This window comes from Heteronotia binoei, chromosome 10, assembly GCF_032191835.1.
Source record: "Heteronotia binoei isolate CCM8104 ecotype False Entrance Well chromosome 10, APGP_CSIRO_Hbin_v1, whole genome shotgun sequence".
In the NCBI taxonomy this organism is placed as follows: Eukaryota; Metazoa; Chordata; class Lepidosauria; order Squamata; family Gekkonidae; genus Heteronotia; species Heteronotia binoei.
The window spans coordinates 72,289,576-72,311,593 of record NC_083232.1 but is presented as its reverse complement, the minus strand read 5'-3'; the positions used below and the strand labels follow the sequence as shown (position 1 = coordinate 72,311,593).

The window sequence follows — 22,018 nt, the reverse complement described above, 5'->3', positions numbered from 1 at the left end:
CACTACCCTCTCCCAGGTGCTGGCCCTGCAAAAGCATGTCTTCATATTTCTAGCATATCTCCTTTTTGTGGTGGTTATTCTAGGTTGGATCCAGCCAGCTTTTACACTTGATCTTGCTCAGTTCCCTCCTCCTGCCCTGTATGGCTTTAGTTCTCCAACATGGCCTTTTGGAGGACAAGAGATGAACTGGTAGGCTTATGACCCTCTAATAACGCACCAGCAATATGCCATTATATGGATCTGAGGGAAAGTTAATGCTAGGAATAATTTCAACCTGCAGCTGCGCTTGGAGAGACCGGCGTGCCAGAAGGCTCTGAATCACATTTGTCCGATCCAGGCAGTCCATACAATTACTGCGGAAGATGCCTTCTTGCTGGATCACCACCTTGCCATCAGAGTCGACAAGAAAGTAGCTGAAACACACAATGCAACTAGGGTCAGAGTGCACAACGCTTCACTTGCTCCAGCCTTGGAAAATTCCTACAGCTATTAACACTGATGAAACTAATACCCTCTTGGCTCTAAAATATCTCCACAGGCTTCACAGTAGTCAATATGGGGGAAAATGAATGTTGGTAGAATGACCAAAGTTATAATTGATTAACCATTTAGGTCCTAGGTTGCACTGACGCCTGATAAGTTTTTCTTATACCCAAAATTCAAAGAATCATAAAACATGTCCCATGAGACCAAGGAGAGTCTGGACAGTGACATCTTAACCCAAACTCCCTGTTGCCATTCTTAAAATCAAGGGGGAGGGGTTAAAAGCTATTTATGCTATAGCGTCAAGGCCAGTTTGGTGTAGTGGTTAAGTGTGCGGACTCTTATCTGGGAGAACAGGGTTTGATTCCCCACTCCTCCACTTGCAGCTGCTGGAATGACCTTGGGTCAGCCATAGTTATCGCAGGAGTTGCTATGGCTGCTGTGAAAGGGCAGCTGCTGTGAAAGCCCTCTCAGCCCCACCCACCTCTGTTGTGGAGGAGATCTAGGAAATTGTAAGCCGTTCTGAGTCTCTGATTCAGAGAGAAGGGCGGGGTATAAATCTACAGTCGTCTTCTTCTATTACAGAAAAAAAAGACTCATATCCTAATGGATGCACACAAACCTCATCTGAAGAACCCATGGCCTTGTCTAACATCCTGAGTGTTTCAGAAGCAAAAGCAAAGTATGGCAGTACTCAATAATTGGTTGTACGTTGCTTCATTTAGCCATCTTGGCACTGATCCAACAAAGTTGTGACTAAGTCCAGTTAATGTTGCTTTCAATAATACTAGCTTCAGGACTCAGCTTTGCTCTTTGTTTTGAACTATCCCAAGGATAATTTAAAAAGAAGGAGGATTAATTCTGTCTTTTAAGATTGCAGATGCTTGATTCATCACCTTAGTTCTTCCAGCTCTAAGGAATCCTTGCTGTGAGAACTATTCTTTCAGCACAATGGCAATTTTATACAATGCTCTGACACCCACACACCTCCAGAGCTTAGGTTTACACCACCTTTACAATAAGAATTTTTATTAAGAAACTTCAGTTAAATGCTTCATCCTGGTCTGCCAGAAGAATTAAAAGAAGATTTAACAAAACATCAGCTAGTACCTATGGACAGGATTATCCTTGACCACCCTGCAAGTACAGCCTTCTGATAGATCAAAGAAGCAACACTTTAAAATAAAATGTTTCCCTCTCTAACTAATAAATCCCCCCCAAATCAAAGAAGTTCCTTTCTACCGGAGACACTTAATTTGAACATATTGAAACAAGGGCGTAATGCTGATCATTTTTATCAATTAACTGAGGAAAATTTAGCTATCCAGAAACTCATGCTAGCTGCATAATCAACTACAATAGTACTGTACCTCATTATTTCACCCATATCTTATCAAATTTGAGAAGTACAGCATGCAAATACACCATTGTCTTGAGAAAAGTTGATGGCAAGGTTTACATAACCTGTTTAAAAACAAGTAGAGAAGTCTAAAAGCTCTTTGGACCTCTGGCCTAGACAAATTCAAAAGGAAGCCATCTCCAATGATTTTCAACAGAATTTAAATTCAAGTAAATGGTTTTGAATTATAGCCCAGATGAATTGAACTTGCAGTATTACTAGAACAATGCAATTTTCATTAAACATAAAGCAACAGTTTATTACTGGTATGTGCTGTGCATAATCTAGTTATTAGGTAACTTCTACTAACCACAACAAAATGCCTGCACACTGCAGTTGAATATATTACCCAAATTCATCTTGTTGTTCAGCTAGTCGATCCACTAAAATCTGGAGCCGATCCCACCTCATGTGACTGCATTCTTTATGGAAGTCAAATGCTACATATCTGCAGCAGAGAAAACATACATTTGAGTTAACATACTCACTAGAAGTATAAGAGGAGACAAGTTCCTGCTAGCAGAGTTGAAGTGATAACAGCCAATGCAGGAGTCTGTGTGTGTGTTACTGAACTAGAAAAAGCACCCATCCCATTGCTTCTCTAAGAAAAAAATTATTTAAAGCAGACGTTGCCAGTCTTACGTGCAATGTAATATTCCACAGAAATAATGCTCATGGTGCATACATCCTCTCTGTGGTCTTTTCCAGAAACAGACCTCTGTCTTCACTTCTTATTTCAGACTGTTATTACAATCCTAAGCAAAGTTACACCTTTGCAAGTACGTTGACTTAGCCTTTAGAGAATAAGTCCATTAATGTCAATCAATGGACCTGGAAAGGTGTAAATCTGTTTAGGACTGAGGCAAAATACACCCTCCTTGACAGAGTTCCTGATCTGCTAAAAATTAAAAGCTATATCACAGCTGTACTGCAAACCACCTACCTCTAAGCACCACCATGCACCTCCGCTGCTCTTACTGTAACAGTTAAGGACTTCCACATCATTCTGGGCAGACAGACAGCTTCAGTTCACACATACCCTCCCCAAATCCCTGCTTTCCCCCTTTCCTCACCTTGGAGCTTTTCATATGGGCATGCTTAGAATCTGCACATGCCCATTTCAGAAAATAGACAAGAGTTGTGGCTTTTATTTGTTTTTCTGGAAAGGGCACTTCAACTTTCTAGAAGCCAGGGAAAGGGGCAAATTTTAGCTGCAAATCTGCAAAGTAACTACCTGTAGATTCATTTAAAATCCAGGAGGGAAACAGTTCTATGCACCTCCCTCAAGTGTGTTAATTGCACAGAACTTGGCTATTTAGTTTTTATATAAAGATATCTAGACTTTGGGGCAGCTAGTTCCAATGGTAACGCAAAAACGTTTCACTTGGCAATTACCTGACCATTCCATTCGCCAAGCCGTTTACCATTTGTGAGAATGTTTGCTCAAGGGGCTTTTCTGAGCCCTTCTGGTTAACCTGTGAAACAAGCATACACAAATTACATACAGTAGTAACAAGCACAGTCCTTTGAACTTCATTCCAGCACAAAAGTTAAGACCATACCAGGTTAACGATCACTTGTTTCCCATAGCTAATAATCTGAGTGTCAAAATGTCTTTGGAAGCCATCCATCTGAAAAAGAATTCAGTGCAAATATGTATTAAAAATATTTACAAAAGCTGCATATTACAAGAATCCTTATAGGAAATAATGGGTTCTTACAAAACTGATCCAAAGTGACATCCTACTTACAAGCAGGTCTCAGATTCAGTGGGAGCTCTCAGGAGCACAGCTCCTGAACCTTTCTGAGTGTTTCACCTCCTCCTTCCCACCTTGTCCACTGAATAGTAGGTGCAGCTGCATAACAATCCCTGGATGAGCTCCACCACCTATTTTTCTACAAAACAACCCCTGCTTACAAGTAGCTTAAACACACTGTGCATAATTTTCATGAATATAGCAGATGCCAAGATTACACCTGAGAGACAAAATGGACTCAGTATAGTTAAATCCTAATCCTAGCTAAGGGCTCAAATTCTCCTCCCCGCCACTCAATTCTTTTGCTTCTTCCACCTCATCAAACACACCTTTTTGCTTTGCCTCTCAAGGCTGCTGGCTCACCAGCTCTGAAAATGGGGTGAGTGTGTGACACCTTTAAAAACACAGTGGGCCAGCTCTTTGAAAATGAATTTCTAGGGCTACAGAAATGACCCTACTGATGTGCACTTTCACCATGGGCTTTTGAAGGACATCTCACTGGGTGCTGTTATCTGTAGGATCTTTTGAAGAATGCGTGCACACAGAACTAATAATGGTGAGACTCAGGTGGGTAGCTGTGTTGGCCTGAAGCAACAGAATAAAGTCAGTGGCACCTTTAAGACCAACGAAGTTTTGTTCAAGGTATGAGCTTTCTGCACAAGTGCACTTCTTCAGATACAAGGAAACAGAATTTCTTCAAGCATTACATATAGGATGGAGGGTGGGGGTTAGTTGCTAGGAAGGGCCAGTAAGAATCATTACAGAGACGGAAACTAAAAATTACCAGTCTTTGCATATAGATATACCTGTACACATCAGTATAGCTATAACCAGGGAATGCACTACTTTAGTGTAAGCTCTGATGCTGACACAGCTTTGCTGGTACTCATGAAGTGGCCTAAGAATGGTCTGACCGGGCACTGGCTTTGGGGCTGACTGGCTCCCTCCCAAACTGTACACACACCCTAAGTGGATAAGAGGTGACCATTCCCGACAGGAGGGCATTCTTCTCTTGCACCTGTCAGTCAGCATCAGCAGGGCTTCTTTTGAGCAGGAACACACAGGAACGCAGTTCCAGCTGGCTTGATGTGGGGTGTGTGGCCTAATATGCAAATGATTCCTGCTGGGCTTTTTCTACCAAAAAAGCCCTATGTGAAACAATAGTGACATCAGAGGTGTGTCCTAATATGTAGATGAGTTCCTGCTGGGCTTTTCCCACAAAAAAAAGCCCTGAGCATCAGTCATCCTTTCCTTGAACTACATGCTGGTCCTGGGCTCTGGAGTGCTTGTATGTATCTCAAACAGAGATACGAAGGAAGTACACAGCTAGCATTGTCTTAATATTTTAGGGAATATGCATCTCCAGAGCCAGACAAAAAGACTAGAAGCAACACAATGAGTTTTAGTGTATTTCATCTCTCGGATTTCATTGTTTTTTAAGCATCATAATTCAAGCTTGAAAAGGGCCCCCACATCAACCCCTCTGCAAAATCAAGCATTTTGCAGGCTTCCAGGAAAATAGATTCACCTTCCAGGAAATCTTAGGGGAGACAACACAGGAAGCCATTTTCTCACCTGTCAACATACATATAGACCAGGCTCCCTAGTAACCCACCCCATCACAGAACAGAGGGAAATAAAAAACATGAACATACATGATTTATTGATTTGCTGATCTGTGGCTTTGGTTTGTATCTGAGGTTTGGTCTCTGTGACCAGAAAAAAGGAATTGATCCACGAGTCTGGAAAACAAATGGGGGGAAAAGGTGAAGGACACAACTGTGAATATCACCACAGACTCCCAAACAGGCTTTGAGGAACAGCGAGGCCAAGGCCACCTGTTTGCTGAACACAAATTATGTATCTTTGGGACCACGTCTTCCGGTATATCCCCAGAAGACTGTTACGCTTGATGGTCCCTGGCCTCAGGGATGTCCAGCTGTCCTCAACTAGAGCCAGGATATTCTCCGCTCTGGCTCCAACCTGGGCTTGTTCTGCAGGGCTTGTAAGGCAGTGATGTTCCGCCAGGCATCTAATTGAGGACAGTGATGGTTGCATCCTACTGGCACTCCCACCCAGCCCTGCTTTTTCCCATGAGGCAGTGGCACTGCTGTAATTCCTAGCACCATCTTTTAGGTTTTCTATTGTGTGTTTATTAGTTTTAAATTTTTACTCCCGTATTATGAATTACTATGTTGTACAAAGCCCTGAGCTTGGCTTTGGCAGGGGAGGGTGGTTAAAATGCCATGAAATTTAACAAGGAAAAACACTTACCTGAACAAAAGAAGCTTTACTCCCATTGTAATGCACAATTTGTTCTGTTTCTACAAAGTTAGCAGCATGTCCTTCTGAATCAATACCTAACATAGTAAGAAATCCAAATTACAGCTAGTTACCAACAGCACCAGTCTTACTTCAAAACCGAGCCAGGCATTATTTTTTGCATGAGCTTCTGTTACATGTTTTCATCAAGAAGAAACTAGAAAACTGAATGGTATCATCTGAGTTGTCAAAAACCTAGTGAGAGATCTAGTCTAGTACAAGCAGACAATTATGCTGTGTCTTATCACGTTTGGAAACAATATTGTGGAGAAACGCCATCTGAGAGTGTTGGTGCTTCATCCAAAAAGGCGGGGATCAGTAAATCCATTCAGCAGGCTTTGTAGCCTTCCCCTCACTCCCCCCCCTCCCTTCCAGAGCCAAACCAACAACGCTAGGGGGAAAGTCTCCTAGAGAGGCAGGAAGGGCTGTTGTTCTTGCCATGTGCTAGGCAGGAAGAGTTTTCTCAGTTTGCAGCAGGCGCTCGGGAAGGGAGGCTGCTTGCCTGTGGGCTCCTGCCTGGGAGGCTCCAGGCAGTAAGACAAAGTAAGTCATTCTCTTAGGCAGATCAAGTATAGACCAGGGACAATACGATGCGTTTAAAAACCACCTTTATTTTGTTATGCTGTTTGCTGAGCTGTGTTGTGCTGTGCTAACTTTTTAAATGCAACTGTTTTTGTTTTGTGTTTTTCTTTTCCTATATTTTTCTCTTTTAAATAAATGTTTTTTCTGTTTTAAATGCTGGCAGTTAATCTCTGTACCACCTAGATCCCCAGACCGCTTTAGACCACGCTGTGTTAAGAAGGGGGCCCCGGGGTAGGGGGAAGGCATGCAGTTGGATAAGGTGCCAATCCTCCAGGGGTGCCCCAAAGAAGCGCTGAGGTCTCTGTGAAACCCAAGTGCAGGGTGGCAGAGGACCTTGAGGCCTAGCCTCACAGCTGGAGAGGGGGATTGGGAGTCCTGTTCCTCTCAATCTGAACCCCGGGACTGAGCAGGTGGTGGCAGCGAGCCCAAGGGGCAGGAGGAGAAATAGCTCCCTCCAGGAGTTGGCGACTCAATAGGGAGCTGACGGGACCGGGTCTGAAACCAGAATCGGGCCGGTTCCGCCACACTTGGCGGCAGCGGTGGGATAAGAACAAACAGAGAACTTGATTGGCCAGGCATTTTTGCTTTTTGATACGTGCAAGCACCCAGAGGAAGCAACAGCGGTTTTGTTTTATTTTCGGGTCAACTGGAGTAGGGAAAGTTTAGTTAGTTAGGATGGAGCGTGCTAAGAGGCTGGAAATCCTGGAGATGACAAAGCCACAGCTCCAGGAAGAGTGTGCAAAGCTCGAGCTGGAGTGTGACAACCTGACTGTAGTAGATATGCAAGACCTCCTGTTGGAGTATCATCAGCATGCAGGGGCACTTGCAAAAATGTTCCCCACCCAGTCAGAAGAACTCTTGCGGCTACGGTTGGAATTGGCAAGAATCCGTACCAAGGCGTACCAAGAGCGCAGACGGGAGGAACGAGAGAGAGAGGAACGACAAGCAGAGAGGGATGCGATCCGCAGACAGGAAGAAGCAGAGACCCGCCGGCAGGAGGAAAAAGAGAGCTGATATCCGCAGACGAGAGCAAGAGGAGCAACGTCGCCATGAGCTTGAGGTGCTACGTCTGGAAGCTGAACTAAGCAAAGAGATCCAAGTCACCCCCAAGGACTTTGCAGTGTACCAAGAGGGAGAAGACCCCTCCATATACCTCTCCAACTTTGAGAGGGCAGCCAAACAGTGGGGGATTGCAGAGGAGGACTATATGTCTTACCTCTGTAGCAACCTGACTGGAGAGCTTTCAGCCATCTATTACAGCATGCCTATGGAAGATGGGGGGATAACTTTTGCGGCCTATAAGGCCACTATATTTAAAAGGTTTAAACTGGGGCCAGACCACTCCCGAAAGCAGTTCAGGGGTTTAGCTCCACAAGAATGTGAAGCCTATTCTGAATTTGGGGTAATGAAGGAACAGACAGTTCCAGTGTTATTGGGCCAGGATTTGGTGGTTGGCCAGTACTCTATCAAGGCTGTACCCCGCAGCCAAACCCCCAGGGGGAAGTGGGAGGAGGAAGGCAACTTTAAGGAAGCCACCTCACCACCAACCAGGGAGGGGGAGATAGCCCAGGTTACTGAGGACGAAGAGAGGGCAGTCACCCAGGAGGGGGAGGGCCAGCCTGTCTCAAGTCCTGGAGTAGGGTGTTCCCAAGGGGAAGAGGGGTGTAGCTTTCCCCAAGTGCAGCCGGAGGCTGTGGATGTTCCTAGCGAGGAAGGGAACCTGTCTAGCGTAAAGGATGTGAATGCTGAAGAGACCAAGGTGGAGAGTGGAGATTTCACAGGAGGTTCTGAGAGCAGCAAGGCTAATGTGGGCTCAGAGGAGCACATTGCTGAAGGCTTGGGGGGACGGGAGCGGTTCCAGAAGGGGGTCCGGAGCGGCCTTAGGTTGGAACCGGTTCACCAAGTAGCTGTGGATCAGGAAGTGGGATCGTCCGAGATGCTCTCAAAACAGGTCGTCTTGAAGCAGGGCAGACAGGAGTCCTGGGAAGCTGTGGGACCTTCCAGGCAGGAAGGGGGTCAGTTTGGTAGTGCTGAAAAACCAACCGAGGGCAACTTTAGGGAAGCCACCTCACCACCAACCAGGGAGGGGGAGGACCAGTCTGTCTCAAACCCTGCAGGAGGGTGTGCCCAATGGGAAGTGGGGTGCCAATTTCCACAAGGGCAGCAGCATGCTGTGGACCCTTCCAGGCAGGAAGGAGCTCAGTTGGCTGACCCTGAAAAAGCAACTGAGGGGGCGGAGAACCCAGATCCAACTTTGGCTAAGTGTTCTGGAAACAGTGGGACTAGGGGTGGCTTGAAGGAACAGATGATAGGAAGTCTGGGGCAGCCAGAAATGTTCCTGTCTGAGGTTCAAAGTGACCCGAGGCTGGAACCACTGTGTGAGTTGGCAAGGGACCAGGAAGTGGAGTTCTCAGAAGTTGAGACAGGGGATAGGGTGATGGTTTCCCTGCCACTTCATACTGGTGAACGGAAAGTGGAATGGGAGGGACCCCATGTGATTGTGGATGACCTGGGCGATGCTACTTATGTGGTGGCTATGGAGAAGACGGGAAAGGCAGTTCAAGTGGTGCAGGTGGATGTACCACAGCCAGTCTCTGCGAGGTCCATGGTGTTGCATAGAGGTAGGAAGGAAGGAGACAAAAAGAAGCTGGGACAGCAATTGTTTGGAGCCCCAGAGGTAGTTTTCTGGGAGGACAGAGTGGACAGAGGGAACATTCCACCAATGAGGGATAAAGAAGGAGCAACTGTGTGGGAACTGGGCAGTTTCCAACGCCATATGTGGGGCCAGGGATTTCCTCCTTTGATGGACCACTCACCCCAGCAACAGCAGCAACGGAGGGAGAGCACCAAACTCCAGAGGTGGTCCTGGGAGATGGAGGAGTACATCTTAAAGACTGGACATTCCTGCTGCATGCAGCCATGCAACGTTTTGTCCAGAAAGGACATGGGCACCTACGGTGCTGGACTTTGTGTATTATTGGAGACATACCTGAATGTTTGTATAATATTTTGGTTAATGGGTTTCTCCTTGTTTGTTTGGATTCTGCTACGGGGTTACCTCTGTAGGAGGCAACCCCTCCGGCTCAGAATTTAAGGAGGGGGAAGTGTGGAGAAACGCCATCTGAGAGTGTTGGTGCTTCATCCAAAAAGGCGGGGATCAGTAAATCCATTCAGCAGGCTTTGTAGCCTTCCCCTCACTCCCCCCCCTCCCTTCCAGAGCCAAACCAACAACGCTAGGGGGAAAGTCTCCTAGAGAGGCAGGAAGGGCTGTTGTTCTTGCCATGTGCTAGGCAGGAAGAGTTTTCTCAGTTTGCAGCAGGCGCTCGGGAAGGGAGGCTGCTTGCCTGTGGGCTCCTGCCTGGGAGGCTCCAGGCAGTAAGACAAAGTAAGTCATTCTCTTAGGCAGATCAAGTATAGACCAGGGACAATACGATGCGTTTAAAAACCACCTTTATTTTGTTATGCTGTTTGCTGAGCTGTGTTGTGCTGTGCTAACTTTTTAAATGCAACTGTTTTTGTTTTGTGTTTTTCTTTTCCTATATTTTTCTCTTTTAAATAAATGTTTTTTCTGTTTTAAATGCTGGCAGTTAATCTCTGTACCACCTAGATCCCCAGACCGCTTTAGACCACGCTGTGTTAAGAAGGGGGCCCCGGGGTAGGGGGAAGGCATGCAGTTGGATAAGGTGCCAATCCTCCAGGGGTGCCCCAAAGAAGCGCTGAGGTCTCTGTGAAACCCAAGTGCAGGGTGGCAGAGGACCTTGAGGCCTAGCCTCACAGCTGGAGAGGGGGATTGGGAGTCCTGTTCCTCTCAATCTGAACCCCGGGACTGAGCAGGTGGTGGCAGCGAGCCCAAGGGGCAGGAGGAGAAATAGCTCCCTCCAGGAGTTGGCGACTCAATAGGGAGCTGACGGGACCGGGTCTGAAACCAGAATCGGGCCGGTTCCGCCACAAATATACTTTGAGAATGTTAAGCAGCAGCGACTGAATATCCTTCAACACCATATGGACATATGAAGCTGCCTTATACTGAATCAGACCTTTGGTCCATCAAAGTCAGTATTGTCTTCTCAGACTGGCAGCAGCTCTCCAGGGTCTCAAGTTGAGGTTTTTCACACCTAATTGCCTGGACCCTTTTTTGGAGATGCCAGGGATTGAACCTGGGACCTTCTGCTTCCCAAGCAGATGCTCTACCACTGAGCCACCATCCCTCCCTCCACCACTCCCACGCTTGACAAAGCAGCTGTAGTAAGAGAGACCAAGTGGCATTCAAAGGACACTAGGTACATCTGAAGTTCCCAGGCAGGGTTCACACCTTTTTTTAATCAAGATTTTTGTATTTTTGCCTTCCACTACTGGGGTTAAAATGGCATGTTAGCCCTACACAGTTGGCTTTGTGTCCAATGAATTCTGGACCTGAGGCTTCCAGAATTCAAGCCATATTTGGCATTGGATAATTTAAACTTTACTTTACTACCTCTTTGCTTTACCTTATGGCTAAATACAACCAAATCATTCCATTCTAATGCACAAAGTTTGCTGTTAAGCTTAAAGCTAAATGAACCTGCATACAGAGACACTACAAATACCCTAAGAGTTTTCTTCAGCAAAATCTGCATCTGTTTGTAGGACACAGCAACACAATATAGTCATTAAGTAAGCACAAAAAATTAACCAGTTTCATGCAGCAGTTGCACACTTCTTGCCTCACCTCTAACATAATAGCGCACACCGGCTCTGAAACAACTTCTTCGGGAAATAAGAATCCAGTCAAAATACTTCCCATTAATGGAACAAGAGTACATGGTAATAACTGATGTGAGGCAACATGTTAAGGAATATATTTCCACACACATTACAGTGATACATTATTCAGAATAAGTAGTAAGAATGACCAAGACATTATTGTTATGGACACGAACACATCTTATCTGATGGCAACTTAATATCAAAATTTAAGAACCAGCAACTAAATTAGAAGTATGCATATGATCTAAACGGAGAAAGTGCTATACTGCTTTGCCTGGGAAGAGACAACAGGAAGACATGAGTTTTTCATATATTTCTAATTTAAAAAAGATTTTTTTAAAAATAGTCAGGGAGACAGATTTGTTAAAATAAAAATATTTGACCTATAATACAGAAACTGACAGCACTATAGAAGGAAAGAAATTCTAGATGGTAACTAATACATCTTCAAGGAAGACACTGAAATAACTTAAGTAGCTAAGAAGATCATTTATGTCTGTGTCTGTTAAAATTAATATTATACGAAAACAAGGAGGAGCACATGCTCTAGCAAATCAGGCTAAAAGTCAATTTGAGAAACATATTGCTGAAAACCAAACATTTCTTTAGCTGAATCAGAAGCAAGGAAACCGGGGAGGCAGTTGGACTGTTAAAACAAGGAGGAAAAGGACTGTTAAAAGAAAATGGGGAGACTTTAGAAACTGAATTAATTCTTTGTAGTTGGCGTTACATTGGACAGATACAGTCACTGGAATTTCTGTTTTACAGGAGAATGAAGAAATGAATCACATGAAGGTTAAGACAATGTTTCAGGGATGACGAATGAAAAAAGCAACAAGTTACTGGGTCTGCATGGCATACAATGAGGAGCCTAAAACTAACTCAAATGTGAAAGTCAAACAAAACCAGGAATTTGTTATTACTTACCAAACAATTACAAAGCATCAAACCTAGTGCTCAAGGGGTCCAGAAAACAACCTGGGAATTACAATCAGCCCAACACCTGTCCAAAATAAATTAGTGAAAGGGACTATTAAACACAGATTTATTTAGGATGTAGGAGAACAACCCCTACTGATAAGTTGCAGAATCCATGCTGCTTCTGTTTCACCAGCATTTAGAGTTTTTGGAAGGTATTAGCAAGCACATAGATAAGCATAATTCAATAGACATCATACCCCTAGATTTCCAAAACACTTTTGACTGAGTCCTTCACCAAAGGCTCCAGAGTAATCTTAGAAGTCACATGATAAGACAGGTCTTCTTGTGGATCAAAAACTGCTTAAACGGGAAACAAGAGGAAAGGAGTAAAAGGGCATATTTCACAATGGAGAGAAGCATTACTGGGGACTGCTGCTATTTAATTTGTTAATCTGGATTCAAAAAGTGACTAAGGAGGAATCCAAATTTGCAGATGTCACCAAATTAGTCAGGCCTGTGAAACCAGAAAGAACTGCAAAGACCTCCAAGAGGATTTGAGTGGGAAACAACATGAAAAAACAAGTGAAGTACAAGAAAGCTTAAAGTGAAGCACATTAGGAGTTCTGCCACAAATTCACAAAATCATTGACTGAGTCTGAAGTGGCAGGGAGAGACCAGGAAAGAGACCTGGGATCACAGTGAGTGTGTTAATGAAAACAACTATTCACTGTGCAGTAATTGAAATTAAATTCCATATCAGGGAACATTAGGCAAACGACTGAAAATAGCACAACTACCAGTACTGTAAAATACTTACATAAATCTATGGTGCAGCTACATTTAGAATACTGCATGGTTTTAATCACACACATACCCATCTCAAATAGGCTATTGTAACAGTTCAGAAAGTTCCAGGGCAACCAAGTTATCAAGGGGAAAGGTCAAAGAATTTTTTTTCTAAACTCTCCAAATTAGGCTGACTACATAAGCCCAAAAGCCTACTTTAAACTTCTACCTCTACATTATGCAGCTATTTACTCACTAAAAGGGAAAAAGGTAAAGGTAGTCTCCCTGTGCAAGCACCAGTCATTTCCGACTCTGGGGTGACGTCGCATCACGACGTTTTCACAGCAGACTTTTTATGGGGTGGTTTGCCACTGCCTTCCCCAGTCATCTACACTTTCCTCCCCAGCAAGCTGGGTACTCATTTTACCGACCTCGGAAGGATGGAAGGCTGAGTCAACCTTGAGCCAGCTACCTGAACCCAGCTTCCACCGGGATCGAACTCAGGACATGAGCAGAGAGTTCGGACTGCAGTATTGCAGCTTTATCACTCTGTGCCACGGGGCTGTATTTATTCATACCTCAAGCTAATTTGTGGAATCAATGCAGTGGCAACATGTTTATACATACATATACACACACCAAACATATGAACATATGAAGCTGCCTTATACTGAATCAGACCCTCGGTCTATCAAAGTCAATATTGTCTACTCAGACTGGCAGCGGCTCTCCAGAGTCTCAAGCTGAGGTTTTTCACCCCTACTTGCCTGGATCCTTTTTAGTTGGAGATGCCGGGGATTGAACCTGGGACCTTCTGCTTACCAAGCAGATGCTCTACCACTGAACCACTGTCCCTTCCCTAACACTAACCAAATGGTATTATTTGGCAGAATTATGAAAGGATACATCCATGCATGACTGGCGTAGCAAACCTATGAATCTGCAATACACACAAGAAATTTATCACAGTTAAAGAGTCTCAACGGTCAACCAAATATTAGACAATGAAAATAGAAATGGCAAGGATCATGGAATTTCATGACAAAACAATGCATTGCACACTTACAGGGTCATATTTTCATGAGAATGCACTCTTGTTCATACTGTATGTACTTATTAAGGACAGCAACTCATATGTTACACATTTACAGGCTTACTCCTCAGACCAATACAGTATATAGAGAGCCAATCTGGTGTACTGGTTAAGTGTGGGGACTCTTATTTGGGAGAACCGGGTTTGATTCCCCACTCCTCCACTTGCACCTGCTGGAATGGCCTTGGGTCAGCCATAGCTCTGGCAGAGGTTGTCCTTGAAAGGGCAGCTTCTGGGAGAGCTCTCTCAGCCCCACCTATTTCATAGGGTGTCTGTTGTGGGGGAAGAAGATAAAGGAGATTGTAAGCTGCTCTGAGTCTCTGATTCAGAGAGAAGGGTGGGGTATAAATCTTCAGTCGTCTTTTTCTAAGTGCTAAGTTTATCATTTAAAGCGCTTTATGCACTTTATTTCCCAGAACCACCCTATAAGGAAGACAGAATTAACAGCACCACATTGGAGACAGTTGCAAATCAAGGGACACAGACAAACAAGGCCAAGAGGTACATATATGAAAGAGCCTTTCTCTGTTATAAGAACACTGCCTCAAAATAGGCACTGACAATCTCCCAAGAAATTTCACTAAACCAGAACTTAATTTGGACATGGGGAAGAGTTCCTTATTGTTTAGAAAGTCTCAGCCTAAGGTGAAATGCCAATCAGGTGTGAGGACTGATCAGGTACCAACCAAGCAGACTCTTGCTTATGAAAAAAGGTGGAAATTAACAATTTTGGTACAGGAGTCAATCCTCTGGCAGAGGATTACCAGGAATGAATACAAGAGATACAAATGGCAAAAATATACTCAAAATGCGCAGGAAAATGTGGCTCTTTCCCCGCCCTAGTTTTCACACACAGTTGTGTATCAGCCAGAGAGAACACCCACAGCCCATGTCCCGCCCCCCACCTTTGATGGTTGGTGGCCAACCCCACCAGGAGGTGGAACATATTTTAAACTCTGAAGTCAAACAGGGAATTCTGTATTACCTGGTGAAATTACCTGGCTCATCTCTCACACCCACCAATTGCACTGATAAAGGAACAAGAAGCAGATCCCCATTAAGTGCCACTGAGTAATCAGAGTGAGACTACAAGGGGGTGATTGCACTCCTCACACAAGTGTGAGTTTGCACCTGGGGAAGGACAACTACAGGATGACTTAGTCTTCCCAACTGATAATCAAACAGTAGGCTAGAAAGAATGCCTGTTTTCATCACTAAAGGTAACACAGAAATTTATCAGTTTTACTAGCTGCTATTCTTTGAAACCAAAAGTTTGAATGAATTTTTTTAGATTACCAGCAACTGCTGTAGAACCCCTAAAGATATCTGTGATGTCTCTCCTAAAGAGATCACACATTTTAAAACTTTCATTCAAATATACTTGGAAAGTACAGCTTTATTATTCATTTGGTTGCTGCCTATCTGTAGCTGAAAGGAATGAGGGCATTAGCTGAGCTGAGAAATATCTATGCCAAGTCCTGGCCAGGAAACACAGTATCTGGCATGCATAATTGAAAACTATTCTTAACAAGCCACACAGGATGCTGATTGAATGAATTCATTCCACACAGCTAAACAGTCTGGCATAAGTTTAACATTTCTGTTGGCAAAAAACCTCCAAATTTAAATCAGAAGGAATATCTAGCAAGCCGATGTTTTTTGAAGAGCCTAAAAGTGAAGAGCTCCTAGACCCTCACAGGCCTGTAGTCCAGATATATTTTTAAAACAGAAGTCCAGGAAGGTGGGGTAGGGGATATCAGTCATCCATCTGCTTTGGCAACTGCTACTGTGACACAAATTCATTCCCTTGTGCCAAGCTCCCTCCTTACATCTGGATCAGCCTCAGTTACCTAACAATCAAGGCAAGCTTCTTCTGTCTTCCGCCTTCTTATACTACCTATGAGGACCACAGGCTTCAGTTTTCTATCCTGGCAACTTCCAGGTAGTCATCCTCAACAATCTCCACCAGCAAACTACTTGGAGGTGGGGGGGGGGGTTGTCTTTATATTAGCCCCAGCTCACATAGATTCTAAGTCAATTCTGTGTGATGTTCTGTTGAGCAAAGTGCAGGTTCTGAGCAAAGATTCAGTTACAGCAACCGTATTTGTAGCAGCAGAAATAATTGCAGTAGCTCCATGGAAAAGGGATTAGACACAGCCAAGAGAGCACAGTCTCAGAGAGGCTAAGTTTTGCTCACTCTCCCCACCTCAAACTGTTAGTAGCCCTCTGTAGAAACCACATCCAGCACAAGATGCATGTGCTGCATTATTTATGGCCTGTATTTTCTTCCACTCCACAATAATACTATATAGATATTTGTAAGATGTCACATTCACAGCAGGGTTTCTGCATCAGTTCTGGTTTTTTTTACAACACTGTCAGTAGACAATAAGATGCCAAGCATTATCATTAATTGCTCCAGATGTCAGAACCACAGTTACAGCATTAAGATCTTTTACTATGTAGATTACCTCAGGCTGAGCAGCAAATTCTCTAAGAAGATGTCCATTCCATACAAACCGTGGATCTGCCTGTAAGAAATTGAATCGTGGAATACAATTAAAATACAAAGCATCTCCATTTTCAAGAAATGGTTTTAAGGGGTTATAGAAAGCCAGTATTGCTACTCTACCCAAATAAAGTTCAAGGTTTTTTTTCACAGGAATGATCTCTCAGGTCACAAAGTTTATTCCTGAACTGACTTTAAAAGAGCTGTGTTGCAGTAGTATTTTTATACTAAAGTTTGTACGCCTCCAAAGACTTGCTCAAAATGGCTCACAAAGTAAACACACTTTGAACTGTATCAGGAAACAAACAAGCAGTCAGTGCAGATAATTTAGTGCAAGGATAATAGATGTGTTTCCACCCCCTGACAATAGCCTAGCTGCTGGATTTTGCACCACTTTAAATTACCAGGCGGTTTTCAAAGGCAGCCCCCATGTGAAGTAATCTAAGATGGATGTGATCACAGTGTAGATTACTGAGACCAGATCACACTTTAAGCACTCACTAAAGCTGGTTTATCAGTCAAAGCTGATATAGGTGCTACGTGTCACAGAGGACACCTGAGTCTCCAACTGTAGGTCAGGACACAGCAACAGCTCAAAATTACAAACCTGCTCCTTCAGGGAAAGAGCAACTTTCCCTACTAGAACAGGATGATTTCCCAGTCTTCAAGCAACTTTGTCATTGACCAACAGCATCTACATTTTTGTCTGTTTTGGCTTCAGTTTATTGACCCTTATTTGTTCAGGACTTCCACAAACCCACCTGACTCAGGTGTTGGCAGAAAACAGGGGTAACAGAGCTGGGTGTTATCCAAATCCAGGAATGGACTCTCCCAATGGTTTCATGTAGCAGATGTTCCCCATACCATTGAAGATAGTCCCCAATGCACACATACCCCCCAGGTCAACTATCAGTCTCTCTCCCCACCCCCCATCAGCACTTTCTGGAGTCAGTCAGTCAGATGGGAACCAAAGCACAGAGAAATGGAAAAAAGAGAAGTAAGCTTGCACATTCTCCATCTCCATCTATATCCTCAACAATCTGAGACAGAAGCTCCTCACAAATTGGAAAAGTTCCACTGAATTGTGAACACAAGGGCAGGGGCAAGAGTCTGCCTTGCCTTTCAAACTGCTGCCGAGTAGGCATGATGACATGCTCTCCCCTTGAATTCAGTCTCATTCCTTGAGGTTCTCTCCACTTGTAAGCTATTTGTCCAACTACTTCAGTAACCTGACCTTCCTCAATAAAACGGGGAAGCCCTGTTTTGCATTTCATGGAAGGAGAGTCTATTATATTTTCACATCACCATATAGTGAAAACATACATTTGCCTTCTCTAAAACCACCAAGAAGCTGGGCACAAACATCCTTACCCTCTCTAGCAAGCTCATTTCTTGAAACTCGGGACTCGTATTAGCCAACCTTTGCAAGGTGTGTGTTAAGTCATACGTTGTAGAGAAGTAAAATCCATCCACACTTAACACATGGCTAATCATTGCTAAAAAGGCTTTATTGTCCTGTAACTGTAAAGAAAAGAAATTATTTACAGGTATTTTAAGCTTTCACTAACTTCATTTCTCCCACACACACACACACTAATACACACAAGATTCCCACAATATTGGATCTGAAACCCCATGGAGAAATTCTCAAGAATCCTTCTTTCATAATGGGGACAACACCACTAACTGCATTTTGCTGATACAATAAAGTCCAACTCTGCCCTATTAATGGTCACTGAAGAAACATTTGGGCTTTGAATCAATAATGTGTACTTTAAAATATGCATATTTTATAAAAGTTAAAACGTTATCCTTTTGTTGCTGATTTCATTTCTTTTATGCTCTTGTCTGCAGATCCATTATCCAACAGAAAAAGCAGGTTTAAACATGACATGACTATTAAACAGTATTGTACTCAAAAGGAAAAGGGTGTGTGTGTGTGTGTCAGTATACCATCAAGAAAAATAAAGGAAAGTTGTGTTACACTCCCACACAATTAACAACATGTAGTAATAAACATTTATTTGTATTATTATACATAATATATATATTGTACTGTTTTTTGAAGTGCTAGTATTATACTCATCTTCCTTTCAGGTAAATGGAATAGATTCAAATCTCCAGAAAAAGCTCCAAGATTATGACCAGAATCAAAAGAACCCCATGCCTAAGTTAAAACTGCTTCCATTTGTGGGGGAAAGGAGTCAATTGGGCCAGTTTTCCTTTCCACCTTCAAATTCTGCTTTCAGGAACAACATTTCAAGGGGGGGTGAGGGCAGAGAAGCAGCCATTTGCACACCAGACTACAGAAATGTTTGTCAGGGTCATAAAAAGAGGTAACTTAACTAAGGGGTTGTTCAACCTGCTTGTTATTGAATATATTTTTAGAACACAGATGAAAAAGGATCTACATTAATAAAATATCTTGCTGAGATTTCTGATGTAGTCAAAGGATGTTTTTCTATTAACAAATCAGCACCAACCTGAATATCAGTTAAATGCAACATTGTCTTTTTGTAAGAGAGGATATCAAAGTCCATTGCTTTCCAGACTGCATGGTTGAAAAATTCTCCTACTTTTCTCTTTTTTGTTATTACAATAAGGTATGAACCTATTAAAAAGCAAGATACAGTTCCATTACATAATTCTTATAGTATTTTTTTTACATTTTTAAGTTTAAAAATTAAATAGCTGTAACCAACAATTTAAACTGGGAAGGCAGATACACTGAACTCAGTGCCCTTTTTCTGAAGAGCATAATTTTTTGCTACCACATTCTCAAGAGTCCATCCCCCTGCCCAGCCTCAATGCCACAACCTTGGGATTGGATTTAATTAACTTGTATCATAAACCATAGGTATCACAGAATCATAGAGTTGGAAGGAACCTCCAGGGTAATCTAGTCCAACCCCCTAGTTTCATATCCCTTGAGAACAACAGCAAAGAAGTTTCTATTGCTTCCTATTTCAGGAGAGTCATTACTTCCATTTAAGATATCAGTTCCACGTACCAATCAATGATGACTGCTTCAGAAGACTGTAGCTGAGTGTTCTGCAAATGTCAATATGATTCCATGCTATGAACTCCCTCCATTAAGAAAAACTAGCACATCAGGGAATGAGATACTCACCCTGATGGATTACACAATTTTTTTTCATTTAAATTACATGGGAGAAATGCAATAAAATAGCAAATTTACAGCTCAGAGTGGTACAAATCCAGCAAAACTGCACCATATGATCATCTTAAATGTCTAATCTGTTTCTTATATGGGACCTTCTTATTTTATTTATTTATTTATTTATTTAAGATTTATATCCCGCCCTTCCCACGAGTGGCTCTTAAGAGCCATGCTGAAGTTCTAAACAGACCATTCAGAACATATAACTAGTTTCTGGGTCAAATGAAATGGGGGGAAACCAGATGCACATATACAGTCCAAGAGGCAAACTGTCGCTTTTAACATTTTTCTCCCAAAGTTCAAATGAGATTTGGGGGGAGGGGAGCTTACATCACTGGAATTTAGACTTCCTTCCTAGGCTTTTTTTATCAAAAAAAATACCACCAAGTTTCTATACTGAAACCAAATGATAAACATTTAAGGTAAACCCATATTGCAACTGCATATTTTCTACAGAAACTGATGCACACCCACTCACTGACACATACCTTCCCTCTCTTCCTAAATCATTGTTATCACTGTACTGATGCCAATGACTGTTCATTCATCCAGAAAATTTTACCTGCTACTAGACGGATTGTTCCCAAAATACCATATATTTGCCTGGTGACAGCTGAAGGCGGAATATCTTTCTTAACTGTGAAGGAAAGACATTGTGATCAGCATTAGGAATGTAACACATAGAGCCCAGCAAGAGCCAGTCACAAGGCTTAACCAAATTATCTGTGTCAAGAGCAGTTTCCTGGTACTGAAATCAAAATCCAAAACATACTAGAGAAATAATTCAGTACACAGTAATGCTTCATCAACATTTTATTTATTAATGTTGGGATCATTCACAGTTTTCTCATGATAAGCAGGCTTGCCAGTAGAAAACAGAATGAAAATTTCCTTGAGATGCTAAGGATTCAAGATCAAAAAGTTGTACTTGTAAGCTCCTGACACCAATACTTCTAATACATTTTCTAGTTGACCTTTAGTCCTTGCAGAAGGTTTCTGGATGGGGTGACAAACTGCACTTCAAAAAAAAAAAACCCTCAGAGTTCTTTAAAAACAGAGTAAAGGTATATGAAGGGTTAATTCTTTACAGAGCCCGAGAGCCTTGCAGGACAGGCTGCTCTAAGTAATCTGATTGGTCAGCATCAGCTGAGCAGACAGAGGAGATTTAGTTCTGATATGAACCTTGACTGGAGAAAGTCTGAATTCTTTCTTGACAGGGAATCTAATTTCAGCCTTAGCTGAGAGCAGTTCAACAAACAGGATAACTGGGGAAAAGCTACCTAGGAGGTTTGGGAAGTGAACTGAGGCTCCATTCAGGACAAGGAAAGGGGATACAATTCCTACGGAGAGAAGATTCCCTACCCTGTTAAACAAGGTGATATCTCTGAAGGGCACAGAGATTCCTGGTCTGGTGTGATTAAAAATTGCACACAGAGACCTAAAGAGTCAGACAAAAACTGGTGTTTCAAGAAAAGGGATTTAGTTACTGAAAAGGGTGCACTAACCTTATGGGAAACCAAAATAGTTAGAGAAATACTAAGAAAGTGTGCTGATGTGTTTGGGAAAATTCTGGAACAAAAGCCTCTCAATATAAAGTTTTAAGAAACTGTGAAAAAGCTTATGAAACTCTCATTAGCCTGTATATAAGAACTAAAGTCTGTGCAAAAACTTTTTATTTCAGCATTTCCAACCCCTGATTTCACCTGACCTTTCTCCTTAATGTTAAATAAAACCTATTATTTTTGAATTTTAAAAGTGTCGAAGTGCCATTTTCTGTCATAAAGGTAAATAGGAGACCCTAACGCTTCATCTCAGGTCCTGGGCTGAGAGACTAGCCATTACACACTACTGACACAGCATGAGGCTGCTAAAGCTACTTTAAAGAATACAGGCGTGCTTGCTTCAGCAGGACATATACCAAGAACTGGAAGAGAAAAATACAGGTCACCAAAGCTGTTCAGTCAGTAAAGGGATGCAAGAGAAAAATGGAGGGTATAATTTTGCCATTAAGGGAGGGAAGTAGACAGGATCTGTCATTGAGGGCTTGTTTTTTTTTAATTTTAAAGAGTTTTCGATCAGTGCTGCTGAAGGCTACAGAGTAAAGCCAGGACACAACCAGGAAAGCACTAAGTGTTGGAGGGGGCAGACAGGTGAGAAACAAGGAAAGTATTCTCTTTCTCTCCAAACTATAAAAGGTCTTTAAATCGCTAAAATATGTAGAACGGCCAGGGCTTTTTTT

General features: G+C 42.8%; 2 protein-coding genes across 2 annotated transcripts in view; one reads left to right on the top strand and one right to left on the bottom strand.

Moving 5' to 3' along the window:
- Positions 1-22,018, top strand: part of SNRPD1 (small nuclear ribonucleoprotein D1 polypeptide) — a 230,538-nt gene that overhangs the window by 179,514 nt on the left and 29,006 nt on the right. The gene's annotated exons all lie outside the window — the stretch shown is intronic.
- The window catches only part of SACM1L (SAC1 like phosphatidylinositide phosphatase), a 45,897-nt gene that overhangs the window by 9,543 nt on the left and 14,336 nt on the right, over positions 1-22,018 (bottom strand). Inside the window, exons 3-14 of the mRNA XM_060247491.1 lie at positions 20,342-20,416; positions 19,082-19,209; positions 17,970-18,119; positions 16,561-16,620; positions 13,903-13,936; positions 11,252-11,353; positions 5,914-5,999; positions 5,295-5,381; positions 3,445-3,513; positions 3,278-3,357; positions 2,232-2,330; positions 275-413 (exon numbers count right to left, since the gene is read on the bottom strand). Coding sequence (XP_060103474.1) covers positions 275-413; positions 2,232-2,330; positions 3,278-3,357; positions 3,445-3,513; positions 5,295-5,381; positions 5,914-5,999; positions 11,252-11,353; positions 13,903-13,936; positions 16,561-16,620; positions 17,970-18,119; positions 19,082-19,209; positions 20,342-20,416 — 1,109 coding nt within the window. The remainder of the gene's footprint in view (positions 1-274; positions 414-2,231; positions 2,331-3,277; positions 3,358-3,444; positions 3,514-5,294; positions 5,382-5,913; positions 6,000-11,251; positions 11,354-13,902; positions 13,937-16,560; positions 16,621-17,969; positions 18,120-19,081; positions 19,210-20,341; positions 20,417-22,018) is intronic.